The 19,489-nt window shown below is 38.9% G+C and overlaps 2 protein-coding genes across 3 annotated transcripts in view; one reads left to right on the forward strand and one right to left on the reverse strand.

Moving 5' to 3' along the window:
• cacna2d4a (calcium channel, voltage-dependent, alpha 2/delta subunit 4a) overlaps positions 1-19,489 on the reverse strand; it is a 31,840-nt gene that overhangs the window by 952 nt on the left and 11,399 nt on the right. Inside the window, exons 26-37 of the mRNA XM_056747570.1 lie at positions 19,164-19,235; positions 4,837-4,898; positions 3,213-3,257; positions 3,068-3,130; positions 2,275-2,345; positions 2,116-2,191; positions 1,649-1,701; positions 1,511-1,566; positions 1,354-1,374; positions 1,093-1,210; positions 300-415; positions 41-123 (exon numbers count right to left, since the gene is read on the reverse strand). Coding sequence (XP_056603548.1) covers positions 41-123; positions 300-415; positions 1,093-1,210; positions 1,354-1,374; positions 1,511-1,566; positions 1,649-1,701; positions 2,116-2,191; positions 2,275-2,345; positions 3,068-3,130; positions 3,213-3,257; positions 4,837-4,898; positions 19,164-19,235 — 836 coding nt within the window. The remainder of the gene's footprint in view (positions 1-40; positions 124-299; positions 416-1,092; positions 1,211-1,353; positions 1,375-1,510; positions 1,567-1,648; positions 1,702-2,115; positions 2,192-2,274; positions 2,346-3,067; positions 3,131-3,212; positions 3,258-4,836; positions 4,899-19,163; positions 19,236-19,489) is intronic.
• lrtm2a (leucine-rich repeats and transmembrane domains 2a) lies at positions 6,926-18,641 on the forward strand. Of its 2 annotated transcripts, XM_056747575.1 has the most exons (5): positions 6,926-7,066; positions 7,834-8,013; positions 10,935-11,098; positions 14,150-14,746; positions 15,571-18,482. In XM_056747575.1, exons 3-5 carry the CDS (start codon positions 11,038-11,040, stop codon positions 16,017-16,019), a joined length of 1,107 nt encoding a protein of 368 aa, XP_056603553.1. In that variant the 5' UTR covers positions 6,926-7,066; positions 7,834-8,013; positions 10,935-11,037; the 3' UTR covers positions 16,020-18,482. The 2 variants fall into 2 exon arrangements, with proteins under 2 accessions (XP_056603553.1, XP_056603554.1); XM_056747576.1 differs by lacking the exon at positions 6,926-7,066 and having other exon boundaries at positions 7,188-8,013; positions 15,571-18,641.

Below are 19,489 nucleotides of genomic sequence, written 5' to 3' on the forward strand. Positions count from 1 at the left end.
CTGAAAATCCATCTAGAGGGTAGCAGGTGTGTATATTTACATGAGGATGGTAGGCATGGCAAGATTCAGGCCGTCTTCGTATTTTCATAGATCTCATTCGATCACATTTTACTGAGGAGTTGTGTGCTCAGAGGTTAAGAAAAACTCATAAAACAACAACCACCATTACATAATACCAAGTCAACATCAGTGATTAAATACGATTTTAAGATAACATGAAATATGTTAAATGAAATTTAATTTGATTTACTTCATCAAATGTGGTTAAATTGATCAAATTGGCAGGGTGGTAAGGATATATTTGACCTCTTTGGGCTCCAAAGTCATAGGTGAATACTGTCGAGAACAGTCACAGTCTGCCTGAATCACCAACAACAAAAGGTTACTGTCAGGAACCTGGTGAATCACAAACATCCTACATGCCATGCAAAAAAGCAAGAGAGAGACAAAGCAAGACAATTATTAAATACATAAATAAATATGTATTAACTACCAAACTTTTTCACTACAGATAAAGAAGTCATATTTAAAAAAAAAAAAATCTTCAATCTTGCTATTGCACAAGAACCGACTCTTTCGAATCAGCATTAACTAATCAACAAGTTTCATTTCGCGCCACACCTGATGCTCGCGAAATGATGTCGCGCTTATTAGCAAATGTAACTATAGCAACAGGCTTCTCGAGCCCTTTTTGTAAGGATAGTGTCGACAAAAGATAAGGATTGACAATTTGTATTAATTTCAATATAGATTTATATATCACTAAGTTATGACAAGAAAATGTAAATGGTTTGGTGATAAAGGTGTGTAGATAACTGGTTTAAAAGTTAGCAGGCTACTGTGAGTGAACATATTTTTCATAGCTACAATATAATACTGTAGAGACAACTTTGCAGCATGAACTATAAAACATCATTGGTAAGTAAAAATGTCAATAAGCTTTTTCACATGCCGTTTTCTTATTTTCTTCAAATTCTGTTCTAGCTGTTTTCCAGTATAATGTCATTACCACTAGAGAGCATAAAAACATCAAACTAAACCTTTGTCCAAGCTAAGCAATTTGTCTTTACTATAAAAACTGTTAATTCGTACTTTTGACATCTTCCACACTTGATGATGCTATTTGTTTCTTTGATTGAGGGCTCATATATGAAGCTTGGATACTCTGTATCACATGGTTGCAGAAGGCCTCCCTTTGACTTCTTACTGGCTACAGAGAAAAGAAACAGGTAAATAAAATGAATACATTTGCATTTGGACACATGTCTTTTCGAGACTGCATATGTAACATTATTTCTCTCATTCATATACAAGCAACACACATGTGGTCATGGGATGTCAAGACAGACTTACATGCATGGAATGAGCTCTTTGCTGACACATCAAGATGAAGGAAGTTACAGAAATGAAAAAGAATGTGATGAAGATGATGAAAGATGACGTGAGAACAGCAATACAACAGAAAGGTAAGCGAAATAAGAAAGCGAGGAACTAATGAGCTCATACATACCTTCCACAAAGTAATCTGACTGCCACAGACTGTAAATGTTGAAGTCCAGTAAAAACCTGGCAAGGAGAAAATGTTTTGATTTTATAAGGGCTCAACTGATTCATTGATCTGTTAAACAGCAAAAATGTCCACACTTACAACAGGCCATTTGAGAGGAACCATCTCAGTGTTGCCAGCAGGTTATAAAATGGCTGAGAGTGCGAGAAAAGCAGAAAGAGGAATAAGAGGAATCATACTTTTCAAATCATACTGTGCATTCAATAACATTGAGAATTTATGCTCCAAAGCCCACGGATGGATAGAAAACAAACACCAATGATTATGATGTGAGGGTCATGTCTATATCTAGATCAGCCATGACCTTTGACCTACAACAATTTGGTCATTCCAAACAGAAAAGAGAGAGGTGTGATATTAATTGAGGATTTTCATAGAACTTATCTCCCTCTAAATACCTTCACAATCAATAGCATGATATTTCAGCAGACAAAAGCAGACTCTAAACAGCCCGGAGAAAAAGGAAGTGTGATTCTTTATGTGATGCTGATCATATCTGACTGTGGTGTTCTGGTGGGCGTTATTAAAACAGGCAGGACAGTGCTTACGCTGAGCAGGGGTCGAGCGCTGCTTGCAGAGTGGGAATGCCCTTTACACATGGCCTGATAGTCATAGAGAGAAACTCTGTGGAAACACACATACACATTAGACATTTTTGTCAAAAGAGATTACGTTAGAGTTCGGAAGACAACGAAAAGTTCTCAGACCTTTTGAACATGCCCATTCTCAAGAGCTGTGACATCACCGAGCCATCAACTTCCCCCAGAAACCTGCCAACCTACAGATACAGAGAGCACACGTAGCTGAGAATTTACTGTTATGTATTTAATAGCATCACTTTCTTGGTTATGATGGAACAGACTTTTCATTAGAAATGATTTTATATGAATTTTTAAGTTGTTCTACAGACCACTAAAATCACATTTTAAACAGGTCTGTAAGGCTGCTGGCCAGCATGCTAAATTATTCAGCTAGCCCCTGTTATTCCTCCACTTCTCTATATTTACACTGGCGATGCACTGTTCTCCATCTCTCTCCTCAAGTTCACTAATGATGGAAAACACCTCATATATTTATTTATTTATTCATTCATTTCCACAGGAACTGCCCTATGCTGAGCAATCGTTATAAAGAGTTTTGTTTTATTATATTAAGAACCTTAATTTCATGACTCCGATATTTATTTATTTTCCTTTATTTAAACCGTTTAAACTGACTCTGGTTAAAGTTTTAAGTGCGCATTATTTTCAAAATCTATAATTGATGCTGAAACTACTGTCTATTTCTGCTGATGTCAGAGAGGGCACACATACTCCTGGCTAATATTAGCCAAAGAGCTATTTAGTTTTCAGGTCTGGCTCCATTCAGGTACAGTAAATAACACCTGACTTCACAATCCCATCATTTCCCATTAGATAAATGACATATCGCCTTACATATAGATTTAATCATTGATATTCCAGACATAAAATGCTGTTTCACACCCACAAGTGCTCTTACATCTGTTTTGTCTTCAGAAATGATGATAAAGCCATTGCTGTCTGTGACATAGCAGTTAATATCCTGTTTGAAAAAGAAAAAGATAGTGATGTATATTTTCATAGATATACGCACAGGCGGTCTCTACTGGCTAGATACTTACCGCATTATCAATACAGCTCAAAGGACAAAGTCCCTCTACTGCTGAACACTATGTCAGAGAGAGAGACAGAAAAAGCATCAATGTGGATTAGTAATTTAGGGTCTATTGTATCATGTGTTGATTCTTTTATTTTTAATAAGTACATACATCTGTGTCATTAGCCTGATGTCCATCCATGCAACACGAAGAAGCAGTGAAAAAAGTAAAACGTTGATTGACATATCAGCTTTAAACTCAAGTCCTGCTTATATTGCAACATCACTCTGTCTTTGAGCCATCACATGATCAGTGCAGGCTCTTGTGTGCTTCACTCCAGCCATGTAACATATATGAGCAGGGACAGGAAAAGCAGAAACAATTCTTGCCATAGGGGCCTGTACTGTGAATTTTTAGTACAGCTACTGTCAAAGATATTTAATTACATAGAGAAATGCCGGCAAAATACAAGAGAGGCGACATGTATGCTATTACAGAATGAAATTGCCACTGGAAGAAAATCGTTTTTTGCACTATTTCAGTTTCAGACCCTGGACATTTGGTTGGATTTAATAAATGATTAGTGATTAGGAATCCAAAATTTTATTGAAATACAAATTATAGTGCTTCTAGAAAAAACATCCTTAACTCTAAAAATTATATTTGCCAGAGAATATTTCTATGGTCACAGGATGAACATATCTTTAGGTATTTATGCATGTGGTGGTAAACAAACAGTAATATCAAAGAAAGAGTCATGTATAGAATTTTAAATGCATATTTAATATTCTATACATGAACCTTTCTTTGATATAACTGTTTGTTTTTCACCACATGCATGTTTCATATTATAGACATAGTTTTTTTTGAAGTGCATCCTTTGGGATTTGCTTAATGGATTTTGTTTTTTTTAAATGTTAAACAATAAGAGTAATCATTGTGGCAGCATTGTCGGTCTTCTATTAGCTTTGACATGGTACTGAATACAGGATTAGTTATTATCACAGGAGAAGGCAAGACCGACACATTGGTGATGTGCCATCTGAGGCGGAAAAGTGTTCAGCGGAAATCCCATGGGTTGCAAGAAAAATGAGAAAAACATAACGAGTGTCCTCCCAAGAGACTCTGTAGGGAGCGATATCGCCTCCTCGCCCTGTTTTTCTAAGCGTCCCCTGGACTCACCCAAATCTCCCTCAACACTTTTTAATCTTCTGTTTGCATGATAAACATCAAACAAAAGCCTGCGCGAGCGTGAGGAGCGACAAAGCTAACACCACCGTGTCTGTCTTCACTTCCCTCCACAGAATGTTTGAACAGATGAGACCCATCCGGTCAAACTTACGATAAAGCGTGTTTGCATATCCTTGTTGGGACTTCCTTATTAGCATCATCTGTTTGTAGTGTAATATATAACTAAAGTACATACGTACATTCACATTCTGGCATTTTAAGAATTTAATTGGGACATTATTTGGCCTATTTATGAGCATGTTCTTCTTTTTGTTAGGTTCGCTGTTCTTCTGCAGATATGTACCTTGTCGTCCCCAAGGTAAGCAAAACATTTACACACATTTGTACGCACAAAGCACACAAACACGGTCAGTAAGCAATTGTGAGCAGTGTTTTGCAGTAGTTGACATGATGGTTGTACCTGAGTGGCTATGGACCAGAACCTTTTTGATAACATCTCCAGAGACATCTGAACCCCGATGGCTATGCGTGTAAAGTACACAGACATTAATAAAGTTATTCACACAAGTTATTACACAAACGGACCTTAGAAGCCAATAAGAACCAGCAGAAATTACTTTTTTCATTAGATAATAAACCTTCACTGAATCACCTTGACATTATTCAGTTTAAATCAAGCATGGTTTGGCTGATTTATGAACCTTTCAATCGCGAAACCATTTTCAAAGTTTAACTCTGCGGATATTACACATTTTGTTTCAGCATGCATCAGTGGCTGCCCATTCTCACAAGCCTAAACATACAAAATGTGCTAATATTTCATTTCTCAACTTCAACACCTCACATATTAAACCTGATATCTCATCTGTTAATCCCGATACTTCATATTTCAAACGTATTACCTTGAACTCATATATCTCATATATCAAACCTGATCCTTCATAATAACGAAAACATAATACACAACATAATCCAGTTTGTACCGAAGACAGCTTTTGCTGTAATACAATGAAATTTAATTTCATATACTGTCCCCTGTACCAGTATGTCAACTATGAGACATCTGCAATTGGATTCCCGTATTTCTGTAGTGCTATTACACATTGTTATATTTGTTTAGGTGTCCCAACCAGCTTGGCATGTTAACAACAGACACATTCCTGACAGACAGTCACAGTTAAGATTAATCCAAATGTTCAGTTTAAGTATAGAACTTTGTTAGAAGTAAATAGACTGTTCTTGTCAGCCTGTTTGTCTGTTTGTGTGCAGATAGAAATTGCACACTTTAAGCATTACTATAGCATATTGTTAAGTCCTATGTGTTGTTAGGAGGACACTTACACTTTGCAGTACACTCTCATGTCTGATTATACTACAGTAAATTATTCGATTGAGGAAAAACCTCTTTACTTCAATAATTCAGACCGAGAGAGGTAGAGAGAGGTAGAGAAAGAGAGAGAGAGAGAGAGAGAGCGGAACCATCTATCACACTGAAGCTAATTAATAGAGTTGGATAATAAAGAGGCAGAGTGTGGAAGACAGGGTTAGTAATAACTGCACCGGGTGAGGAAGACGGCTTGCAGAGGGAAGACAGTTTCTTAAATGAAGAGATGCGTACACTGTAGCATCATCGGAAGATTACAGGCACCACATCTTTTCTAGCATCCTAAAGATTTGGACAGCCCTGCGATGAAGATTGCCCAAAATAGTGACGAGCTCACAGAGCGCGCAGATAGAAGTGTTATTGACGGAAGACATGTGACTCCAGCAGAGCAGATAATTCAGTAAATACTCAGTTTCTGAGCTTCTGTCATTCTCCTTGCACACAAACATCCCACACACAAAAACAAACACAATGATGTTATACAGCATGAAGCAATCACAGCTATAGAGAACTATTCGGTAGTTATAAACAAACCTTTAATTAGATGTGAGAAAGAGATTATGTATGTCTGTGCATAAATAATAATCTTTGAGATGATGTGATGTGTGAACATATTCATGCGTGTGAACTGTGAATGTCTGCATTTATAATGTGGTATAAAAACCACAGTGTTGACAGATGGCCAAAATGATAAAAAATATATATTTTTGTTGATTAGGGACAGAGAACACTATTGGATCGATTCTGTTAATGAATACAGCATTCAAAATATTTTGTTCTGTTTATTTAAAGATCCCGAACAGCTTGACAGCTAAGCTATCTGTTTGGCCAACCAATTGAAGACGGCGGGAGTGTTCAGGAAACCTGTTTGTAAACAGTCAGTATTTTACAATTCTTATGTGCCTTAGTATTGTTTTAGTTTAAATAAATATCTCTTTCAATATATAAACAACAAAAAATTATCTTTATTATGAATATGACAGGAATAAACAGTAGGCCGCATGTTAACGCAAACACAGCAGTGAACTTTGTACGCCACAGATTATCGGCAAAAGCTAAAGAATCATATGCTAACCAGCCAGTGGAAAAACCACCCCTCAATCCCTCCACCTCTCGTTCTCTGTTTCTTTCCCTCTGTTGCTTAGGTAACATGATGTCAGCGCATCCCCTGCTGACACCTTGAAGATTTAATCGCCAAAATATGATGCTGTCCTCAACGTGAGCAGCACACACGGGCTCTCAATGTCCGCGCTCACATGTACACGTCTTTGCGCACAGAGGTTCTGACAGCCATATAACTGGCATGGTAAGGTTTTAATGGAACTGGAGTGCTTTTTCTTGTCAATGTCTGGCATATGAAAGCATGTCGGCGGCAATGAGGTCCTTCTGAAGTACACGATGTGTTGCAACACCCCACGACGCACAGGAGTTAAACGCTTCTGATGTCGCAGAACACTTTTTCTTATAAATAGCCGCAATGGATGCATTTCTCCGTTTGAGGCACTGGCACTGCAGCATGGCCTGCGTGCCATGATACATTATTTATCACGTCAGGCAATAGCTGCAATGTTTGTATACATGGATTTCATTTTCATTTACATTTTCTATCTATCTATCTATCCATTCATCTATAAAGCGTGAGAAAGAATCAGCTGTTTTCTCAACCCCTCCTCTCTCCCCTCATCCCTCACTAATGTTACTATCTTTGACGAGACTGGCACACGCTTGCACTGAACGCCTCCCCACATGCACATATGGAGAAAGCAACACACACATTTACTCACACACAGACACACATGCGCACCAAAGGCTAGCCCGAGGACAGCACGCGCTTGAGAGACAACCTCCTGACACACACACCCAAGTGCGTTCTGTGGACCGAATTCACCAACACAGAGGCGAATCGTTCTGCTGGAAACCACAGAGAATAAAGACTGGAGCAAGCCCCCCTCCCTCTCTCTCTCTCTCCGTCCTTCTCTCTCTCTGAGTAATACAGCCAGGCATTGCGCAGGATTTAACTCCCCTCTTATTTATTTTAATAATTTCTTTTTTTTAATTCCGTCCTTTCTCCAGTGGGAGCCGTTGCTCGTGGCAGCCGTCGCTCCTAGCAGCGGGAAGATATTTTCATTTCCATATCGGAGCATTACGAGAGCTGCCATTCGCTTGTTTCTCCAAAAGCCGTGCATGAGCGCGTGTGCATGTGAGCGTGTGAGAGCTCGGGGGGGACGCTGGGAAGGACAGCATCTAAAGACGGTGAGTAAAATACGGTTTACCTATAACACACAAGCACCACACATTTACATTTTTTGATGGTTAATATTTGATATGCAAGACCATCTGGTTGAGAAAATGGATGATTTAATGTGATGGGCACGTGGACTGATTCTGTTTTGGGTTAAAGATCTAACGTTGTTGTTCAGATTTGTTTAGACACAAAGGCTATGTAAGGGTGTGTGTGTTTGTTACAGCAGGTGACGTACTGGAATGCTGTTGTTAAGTGTATATGTGCACGTAGGTGTGAGATTGTGTCTCCTATATAATATGGAATCCTGAGAATACCTTTGGACACATCCATCTATTCACACACAGATGCGTGTGAATGCAAGGACAAAAAAACTGAAGATAATATACTGTATCTTTGTATGTCCACATATACAGTATGTCTTTATTGTGCATGTGTGACCCTTTTTTGTCTGTGATATTTTAATAATTGATGGCCGTGGCCTCCGCGTCTTTGTTTCTGCCGTTTCTGTTTGCATCTGTTGACTCCGTCTGCCTCAAAGTAAAGAGAAAATTAAGCAGGTGGACTAGTTCAGGGGTAAACACCAATGGCGTTTCTATTTACTTATGTGTTGCAAGTCACAGGGAACCGACACACATGCTCTCACACACATGCACACAGCTGACCTTGTGCTTTCACAGGAAGTTAGTAAGACGTGTGGTGAGAATGTGGGAAATATGTGCGGGACTGAATGTGGAGAGAGATGCTGCTAAAGTGAGAGACTGTTAAATGACGTGTGTGTTTGTGTGTGTGTGTGTGTGTGTAGTCTGCATGCTTCAGTGTCAAATGACACCATTCCTCTAACTAATTATCCTCTCTTCACACACACACACACACACTCATATTATCACGCTGTCATACTCGTATGTTCTAGGAAACATATTGGGAACATATTTGCATGCTGAGCAACTGCACAGAAACACCTTTACAAACACTTACACACACACACAGTGACTTTCATTGACTTATATATACTGTGCTAATGATATGTTCCATACCTGACACATACACAACCATCACCGAAACCTTTCTGCAATGGTAGATTGCCATTAAGACATTATAAAGTATGTTTATTGAGCTATTTTCCTTTTGGGGAATGTTGGCCAGCCACACATTTATGGATGATTTCTGGTTTTACTATCCTGGTGGGAAAATTTGATTCCTGTAATGTAGGCAAAACCTGACCCACAGACACAAACTCCCTCTATCTTACGCACAAGTAATATAACCTCTAAATGTCTGCACATTTTTCCACTGTGCCGTTTCAGATGACAGCCTGGTGAATTGGTGTTGCGTTGCGCAAACACACACTCACACACACACACACACTGATGGATGTGGCAGGTGACAAGGCCGAAGTGTCACAGAGACCAAGTCTAAGACAGCAGCGGCCATTTTACAGCCATCATTCTGCCGTAAACAGAAGCAATTTGTAACCTTGTGCCCGATACGACCCGAGAAACACACACTCGCATATTCACAGCATTGCATTACATAATGTTACATAATGTTACGTCATTATAATACTAATATTCCTGCCTCTGTCATGTGCTGGAAGCGTTAATGTAAGTGTCATGTTACTGTACTGTGATGAACAGAATCTACTGAGTTACTGCCGTTTGGTGCACTGGAGATGTGTATTACAGTAAGTACCGCTGTATAGCAGATTGCTGTGTTCCCAGAGGAAGTTTTTATTGCTCAGAGGCCGGGCTTTTCTAGCTCAAGAGACTTAATGGAGATCGCTGTAATATTTGATTTAAGTGTCAATGTCTCTAACGTTCCTTCTAAAATACCTTTAAGACATTGAGATGAGTGTCGACAAACAGGAAGAAATTAAAGCGGTTATATAAATCTGATAGAATTGCTTAGATAAATGGGTCATTGACAATTTAATGAAATAGTTTGGATTTTTAGGTTTGACTGTATATCTCTGGTTTTTGACTGCAGATTTTTCTAAAACTGAGCATTAATGTGAGATCTTTTTCCTTATTTTTCTCATTTTATTTGTATTTAATTGTTTTATATCCAGGACCTTGTAAAAGGTATTAATAGTGTAGTGTTAACAAAAGTAATAATATTTTCTATTAAGGATGTTTGGGTGGGACACAAAAAGGCTCATCCTTTAAATTAAATTAGCGTATAAGCTTTAGAGTTATCACTGGCCAGAATCGTGAACCATTGCTACTTCCTACTGATATGGGTGATTTTGGGGGAGGGGCATCCTCATTTTAGAAAGCATTTGATTGGACAGAAACTTGTGGTGCAAGATGAGTCATTCATTTTTTAGGTTGCTTTCTTAGCAGAAAGTAACTCTAGATTACAAATGTGTATGCTTACATTTACATTTATGCATTTGGCAGACGCTTTTATCCAAAAAGACTAACATTGCATATGTTACTTATACTTGCATTATACTTGCATTATACTATATCCCTGTGATCGAACCCATGATCTTGGCATTGGTAGCAGCATGCTCTAACCACTGGAAAGCTTGTTTGATAGGATTAAACTAGCATGTCTATGCTTTAGCGATTTGACTAGAAGCCACAAAACATTTAATAAAAGATTTAATTTGTGTTTTATCATTCCTGTGGGTTATACACAGTATTATGGTCATTTCCATCACGGCACAGAACTGGAATATGTTCTAGAGTTTAATTGCACTGCATATATATTTATGATGATTATTGTGAGTGTGTGTGTGTTGGGAGTCAATTGCTCATTTATGTAGGATACGCATAAGGGATAGAATGAGTTGATTGTCATTACATGACGGGATACTGCTCTTTACAATCAGTCAAGGTTAATTTGAGTTAAACCACAGCAACAAAACTAATTCACACTAAAACAGGCAACTTCTAAAACCTGACTGTCCCTCAAACTCTCTGTGCAGTGTCTTCACTGTCTGGCCCCTTATCGCTGCCCGTGGAGGCTGGCATCAGGGCCAGCTGATGCCACAGCAGATCTGAGGCAGTTGCAGTTGTAGAAGCAGAGACATGCAGCTCAGCACTGCACCTGCAGTGAGTCGCAGGAGGAGAGGAAACCCGGACAGCCAAGGTGAGCCCAGCACACACACATACTGCACACTTCTAAAGTAAGACTAGGTTTTCACCTCTACAAGGAAATACCCGTGATTACAGGGCAGCAAAAAATAGTTGCAGGTAAGCTGAGGTATTAGAGGTTCTGGCTTTCCGGGAATGTGTAATCAATCATCTTTGGCAGATATGGTTAAGTTCTTATATGTTTTTTTCCATGGGAATTTAAATGTTTCAAGGGAATGGGTGCCATTTCAATTCAACTTGCAATATTATGCCAAGATAATATATATATTTATATAAGAAAAGTTTGATCCCATAATGGGACTTTATATTGTGTAATGTCTGGAATACACTATAAGACTTTTGCTCAGATTTTTACCCAGATTTTCAGTCTGGAGTTGTTGCAGAAAGTCTGCAGATTTGATCATATATTGCTTTATATGCAACATTCAAAAAGTCTGCAAGTGTAAGATGTCTAGTTTTATAAAAATCTAGTATCTATAAAGTATATTCCAGTCTTTAGTTAGCTGTATTTTTTTATTTTTTATGGCTTAAATCAAAACAAATCAACTGCCATTTGATTGATATAAATTGGAATCCACAATAAAAGTTTTTATTTAATGGAGGTGTCTCCTCTTGAAACCAAACTCTTCATATATATTACATTTTTAAAGTAGCTTTGCAGGTTTTTTCAAGCATCTTGGCAACGTTGCTACAAACCGAGCTGATGCATTGATTGTATGTGTTTGCGTGTGTGTATAGATTAGTATAGAGTAAACATCACCAGCTGCCCCAGCAACAGATGGATTAGAACGGCTTTAGTTAATATGCATCTGATTAAAGATTTGCGTGTAGCAAAGCAGATGCATGCATAGTTTTGCTGCATTGTCCACATATATATTAGACATAATACTAACCTGCTGGTTTAACGTCAGACCCTATATGTATGTTTGCAGTTTAGCAAGCACGCAATCACTTGTTGGGTTTTCGGCATAGTTGTTCACATTGGGAATATAACAGAAAGAGAATACTGTTATCATAACTGCCATCATGTGCCTGTCACACATTTATTTTCAGACAAAGGGATAAAAAAGGAAGAACGTACGGCACTAAAGAGACTGTAGATTGTAAAGGAGACAAAATAGCAATTCCACAATCATTAACTACTACATAGTTTAGACGTGGGGATTAATTATTGAGATTACATAGAATTGTGTGAGTGTGTATGAGTGTGTGTTTGGGATGGTTGAATGTGTCTCTGATTACAGAGGGATCAGAGTGTAGAGGTTGGTCAGGATCAGATATCTGAGTTCCGTAACTGCATCTGTCTGCACACACATTGCCAAACACTCACACATGTGTTTATCATTGACTGAGACAACTGGGAACTCAATGTTTGAACCGCTGTGCCCACTGATAACATGTGATCATGTCATCATCAAGCACACACACACACACACACACACACAAGCACACACACACGTGTTTATTTTGTCAAGGCAGAATACCTTCTCTAGTACATAAGACTTCAAGGGGTGTTGTGACCCAACCCAGTATCAGAAACGTTTATTGTTGAAAAGTAAACGAAAATGTCCTTAAAATTAAACATTGATTAACTGTTTAACATTAGGGATGTATGCAGTGTGGCAAAATATAAAACTTGCCATATAATAAAATATAAAACCTTTACTATATGTATTGTAGAGCTATTCTAATCTTTTTAATATTTGGTCAATTGTTATTCATTGTTATATAAGTTTTTGATGTCTTGTTTTTTAAATGTTTTGATGTTTTGATATCGTTCACAAAATTCTGTCATCATTTACCCATCCTCAAGTTTTTACAAACATGTTTAAATGTTTTTTTCTGCTGTCACATTAAAATATATTTGGAAGAATGTCAGTAACCAAACAATTCTAGTGCACTTTTTATTAATTTTATAGGAAAAAAGAACTACTGTATGATAGTCAGCCCCAGAACTGTCTGGTTTCTCACATTCTTCAAAATATCTTCCTTTGTGTTCAACAGAACAAAGAAATGTATCGTTTTGGAGCAACTTAAGAGTGAGTAAATGATGCCAGAAGTTTTTTGTTTGAACGATCCCTTTATTATTACATTTTTTTTTTTTGGACATAAAAAATGTGATAAACAAGGTGTTATTTTTCGGATTGTCAAAGGATTAATCGAGATTAATTGCATTCAGAATAACAGTGTGTTAACATATGTCTGTGCACTGTGCATATTTATTTTTTATTGATAAACACATACATGTATTTAAGAAAAATATAAAAATTAATAATTAAATATTATAATTATATATAATTATTGGTAAATAAATACAGCAAAATATTTCCTAAACATATATACATGTATGTTTATGTTTTTGTGTTTATAAATAAAAAATAAATATGCACAGTACACAGACATATATTGTGTAAACAAAAACATTTATTCTGGATGTGATAGCGAAAACCCACATAGATCTAACAAGATCCAGAATTATAAATGATGATGTTTTTGCTCTACTGTCTGTGACCCTGTCAGACAAGACCTTTATATTTTGTTCCTGTGAAAGACCCCTGCTGTAGTTCATTAAACTAACCTGTAGAAGCCTACTGGTTTATAGAAGAACCCCAAACCAATATACTCATCTCAAGAACCTTAAAACCAAAAAGAAGACCATTTGGCCACCTCAAGAACCCTGTATAGAAATAAAATGTGTCTGGATAAGACAAGGCTTTAAAAATACAGCCTGCAGGTGCTGTGACAAACAACAGCAAGTGTCGCACAAGCACAGGCTTATCTAGAGGTCTATCTGAATGTTCACATTAGTTCCATCTTAAAATAGTACAGCAGGTACAGTCGTCATAGGTTTTCTATCCTCCTGCTGATTCCGAGCTGTCAGACATCAGTCTCCTTCATTAAATACAGTACAAGTGATTGAAAGTGGCACCAAATCAACACCTGTCACCTCATTCATGTCAATCAAGGGTGAAAGTGGCTTATCACAGCTCTTCAAGCGATATATATATACTGTATATTTATATTTCTTTTTTCTTTTCTCATGCAGGGCTGTTAGGTGTGCTGAGTGTGTGTGCTACATTACTGCAGTTATGCGCTGGCTGTCCTTCAGAGTGTGCGTGTAACTCATTGGAAGTTAACTGCAGTGGGCGGAGTCTGGTATCTGTGCCTGCTCCGACCTCTTTCCCGGAAGGCACGCACACCCTCCATCTAACCAATAACCGTCTCTCCTCCCTGCCCGTCTCTACGTTTGCCAACCTGAGCACCCTGGAGACCCTCGACCTGTCCAACAACTATCTGGACAACCTGCCTTCCAGACTCTTCCGTGAGCTAAGTAACCTGAGCGATTTGAGTTTGCGCAACAACAGCTTGACGGTTCTAGATCGCGAACTGTTTCGTGGCCTGACCCAGCTGCGAAGGCTGGATCTCTCTCTGAACGGCCTAGCAGTTGTGCCGCTGGGGCTGCTGGATGAGCTGCAAGGGCTGACCTGGCTCTCCTTGGCTGGGAACAGACTTCACGCACTGGAGAGAGCCACGTTTGAGCCTCTCATCAACCTTCAGCACCTGGAGCTGGGCATGAATCCCTGGGAGTGTGACTGCAACCTGAGGGACTTCAAACATTGGATGGAGTGGCTGATATATCGAGGTGAGGTGACTCTAATTTTATAACTGCCAAGCAACGTACTACCTTAGCATTAAAGGGATACATTACGCCTTTTTCATCAGTTGCTCACAAATCATGTCCTATCAAACCTGTATGACTTTCTTTTTTCTGCAGAATGCAAAAGAAGACTTTTTTGAAGAATGTTTGTAACCAAACAACATTGCCCACTAATTGACTTCCATTGGACTCAAAACCACAGAGACATTTCTCAAAATATCTTCTTTTGTGTTCCACACTAGAAAGAGTCACATACAGGTTTTAAATGACATGAGGGTATTAATTATGAGAAAAAAAAATGTAGGTGAACAATTCCAATCACTACAATTAGTGATTGTAGTATTACTCTTCCTACTGTCTTGGTAAACAATGATTACAATGAAGAGCTGAACTGAAAAGCCGCAGCCTCTTATACCCTCTCTTTCAATGTTTCTCCTTCTGTCTCAATCCCTCCACTCTAAATCAGAGAAACTCATTTCATTCTATTTCAAAGCAGCTTTGAGAGAGGGGGATTTGAAACAGACATGAGAAGCTGAGTCACAAAGCTCTTAGAGTGCGCGTGTATGTGTGAGAGACCACAGTCGTGGTGGGCTCTGACTCTCTGTATGCATGTCAAGCTTATTAATTATACACCAGCTAGCTACCGCTCTTCCTTTTATACAAACAAGCACATCCAAACTAAAGAGGGCCAGTGACCCTCCTAGCTGTGTGGTGCCGTTGAAACAGTCATTTAGATTCATTAGAGATGACTGCTGTTTACCTCAGAGGGATAGAATTTAGATTTTCCTCTCGTGCGTTTTATGTCGTAGGTGGCTATGTCGATGCGGTCGAGTGTACGCTTCCGAAGGACTTGAGGGGCCGGGACATCAGGGGTGTTCCTGTGGAGATGTTCAACTACTGTCTTCAATTGGATGACGAGAATGGTGGCGGGGGCACGAAGGGTGGATCCCCACCGTGCGTTCGGGCGACGGCCGCTCCGTCTGAAGGTGCGGTGGTACGTACGGAGGGGGAGCTACCGGACTGTGTAAAGCAGAGGTATCGGCCGGTCAGTGTTCGCAGGGCGATCGGTACGGTGGTGATCGCCGGTGTGGTCTGCGGGATCGTGTGTATTATGATGGTGGCGGCTGCAGCGTACGGCTGCATTTACGCCTCTCTGATGGCTAAATACCAGCGAGAGCTGAAGAAAAGGCAACCGTTGATGGGTGACGTGGAGGCAGAAGGCGACCCGGAAGAGAAACAGATCTCATCCGTTGCATAGGGGAACGGTGAGGGGTCGAAAAGGTCAGAGGTCGGCCATAAATCTAAAGAACCCTTGACTGGTTAAGCTGCACATTTGATGATCATTTAGCTGCCAAGTTGAGGATTCGTCATACCTGTTTCCTGTTTCTCTGTCCTTCTTGAGACCCTCTGTGACTCTCAGACTTATACTTTACTGTCTCTAAACTTTATGACCTTTACGCCCCAGGACAATAGGGACCACTCGGCACTTTAGAACCCCTCATCCTCCCCGAAGTTGAGACGTTCTCAGCAGAGGAGGAGTGGATGCTACTGTTCACATTTCTGAACCCTGATTTTTCAAAAGGATCATGTGCTATCATTAGCATTAGCCTCTGTAGCAGCCTGAGCATCAACCCCCACCCTAATTCCAAACTCTAAAATCCAATGCTAAAGCTCCTGAACCCTCATTCCTCATTTCCAACCCTAATCGTAACCCTTAACCCCGTGTGAACCGAGCATCATATCCAAAATATTCCCATCTTATTTATCAGATATTTATAATATATTCTGTACGATGTGTCGTGACCCTGTTTTCATGTTTTTAAGTGCGAGGTTTGTCCCTAATAATTTGTGCTAAATAATTTGTGTTAATAACACTGTTTCGTTGGTTCGTTTACTGTTCGCTGTTTTTTCATGTCCATCTCTAGAGGGTATGTCAGGCTAGAACTGTGTGAAGTGTCTTGAAGTATGGTGAAGTGCTAATATAGAGGTGGCTTAAGCCTCTGTTATGTTAGTGGAGGGTGGCAGATCGTGGCTATTGGAAATGGCCATTGGCTAACTGTTAATTACATTTCGGTGGGGAAATAAAAAGCACAGTAAAACACTGTAAAGCTGCCCTCTAACCGAAAACAGTAAGGCAATAGCTGAGATAAGCATATAAACGTTATCTTTAATAGGATAGATTTTTTGTGCAATAGAAATCAATGTCTTTGTTGTTCTGTTGTTTAGTTCTGGTCTAGGGTGTCATAGCTGATTTAGTGAGGTCTTTTCTCTTAAGGCTTGCGGCGGAGGAGAATCGATCGCCTCCGAGTGATCAATTTTCGGCTTGTGGACCAATTTACGTAATCTGCTTTTCTTTGAAGGGAGACACTGTTTAGATGATTTAATCATTCAGATCCATCTAACTTGGGGTTTCAGAAACCCAGAGATATTATCGATATAAGCTCTTCTGCCGCAATCAACCTCTGGACAAAGAGGGAAGAAAAAGAGAGGGAAGGAAAATCTAAAAAACTAGAATCTTAAAATAAAACAATGCTTTTTCCCATTACATAAATTTAGAATTATATTATAATTGCTCTTAATATCAACAGTAAGGTCATGATCAAGTGTTTATGCTGCCATCTATAGGCCTGATATGGAGCAGGCACCAGGGTGTGAAGGAAAAATCACACCACCTCATTGGGATTTAGAAGATGCTCTTCCGCTGTAACTATAGCAACAACTCTCCCACACTTGATTCATTACAAATGCAAATTACTGGCATAAAGTTGTTAAAGAAAGTGCAACACATGGGTGTGCTATGACCCACACCAGCATTTAAGAGTCTAGGACTGTGTGTCTCTGTGTTCAGTTATATCTGCAGCCATATGCTGAGTATATATATACACATACAGATATACATTTATTCAAGAGTATGTTGAATACATGTATATATTTGAATCTGTGTCTTACTGTTTATTTATAGAAAATAACTTCTTTTTTGTAGAGGAACTCCAAGCTCAAAACTGCGAATTTGGATAATTATCAATAAGACTGGTTTGGTCAAATGAATGCTTTTGCCATTACTGTTCATATAGCGTATATGTTATACAGCATGTGTCATAAGCCTCTGCATGGGGCGACAAACACAGACCCTGTATCCTCCTTTTTAAAGAAGCACTTTTCCCACTGGTGGACTATACTTTTCCTGTCAAACTGCACTTATTGCGTATCTTCTCAGAATTAAGCACATGCTTGTTTATTGACTATGTCAGCAATGCGCTTTATCTGAATATAAGCCGACAGAGCGGTTTGTGATGTAATATGTCAGTGAATATGAAGGGCGGTTTATAAATGAGCAATGACTCAGATGGTGTGTGTGTGTTTACTCTGCATTGCTTGAGCTCTGTCCCAGACTTACATATGAGGGCAGGGGCACAACATCACACACTACACGAGACCCCCTCGCTAAAAAAAGGCTTTCATGTTGGACGGATATAAGGAAAGGATTTGCCCATCTGATTGAACTTGAAGCATCTTAATCTTCATGAAGTTCTTGTTTAGTATCTTATAGCTTATTGATGTGACCCTTTCTTCACTTGACCTTTTTTCTAAGACTGATATGAGATCCTTCTTTATATTTTCCCTTGATAAAAAATGAGTTTGAAATTATGATGTGTGAGATGTGATATAATTCTGTGTTAAAAAATGAATAAAGAATGTATTTCCGTAAAGGTTCAAGTGTGAGATTCAGCGCACACACACACATTCAAAGTTTGCTCAGAGGAAAATCAAACAGTATGATTTCTCAGATTGAAGCAAAATGGAGAGAGAGACCCACACTCTTACATAAATAACCAAAGGGTAGAGATTTGGCCTGTTATGACGGTCCAGACAGCCTATGATTGCAGTTGTTGCAACTACATAATTTTCATGGAAATAAAGCATCTTTGTCCATTGATGATCATTTTTAAATAATAAATTATATTGTACAGAGACTGAATTCATATTTTTTTGTCAGCAGATTATGACATCCCTGGTCAGAATAGTAACTATTGAAAGGCTCTGGACATTTCTGTGGTACCAGTCCGCATTGACATGATGTCATTTCCCTGATTCTCCAGAGTGATAAGTTACATGGCATTCACAGTCCAGGTACGAATGGGTCCAAGGGACCAATGCATTAGTTCAGCACAAACTATAAACTTGTTTGTTTAAGCAAATAGCAGCCAAAAACTCCATACTGAAGTATTTTCCTAGTGTACAAAGATGTTCAGAAGGAGGTGAACTCCCTACATGGTAACATATCCATATATGTAAGCATTCTCACAACAGATAAAGATTAAAGCTGGGTGGTTTTATTTTTTCCATAAACTAATAAATCACAACAAAGATAGTCTTTAAAGAAAACAAAGGACGGTCCTACCTCCAGCAACTGCTGTCTTTTTGTTCGCGTTGACCGTAACAGGTGTGACAGAAATTACAAATTTGTCGCCGGCTAAAGGGAAAAAATTAAACATGAGCACACAATAGCCTCAGTAATAATAAGGCTAAGGCTCATACTCTGTGTCCACACTTGCATGCTGCAGAGTATGTACTGTAAAAAGCACTTTGACATATTAGTACGATCCCTGACATGACAATTTTTATTTCAAAATAAAGAATGTGTCGTACTGTAAATATTGTATGATGTCATAGTTAATTAGTAAATAGAGAGCGTCACTGAATTCAGTACATACTTTGAAAGTATGG

This window comes from Triplophysa dalaica, chromosome 5 (assembly GCF_015846415.1).
Source record: "Triplophysa dalaica isolate WHDGS20190420 chromosome 5, ASM1584641v1, whole genome shotgun sequence".
Taxonomy (NCBI): domain Eukaryota; kingdom Metazoa; phylum Chordata; class Actinopteri; order Cypriniformes; family Nemacheilidae; genus Triplophysa; species Triplophysa dalaica.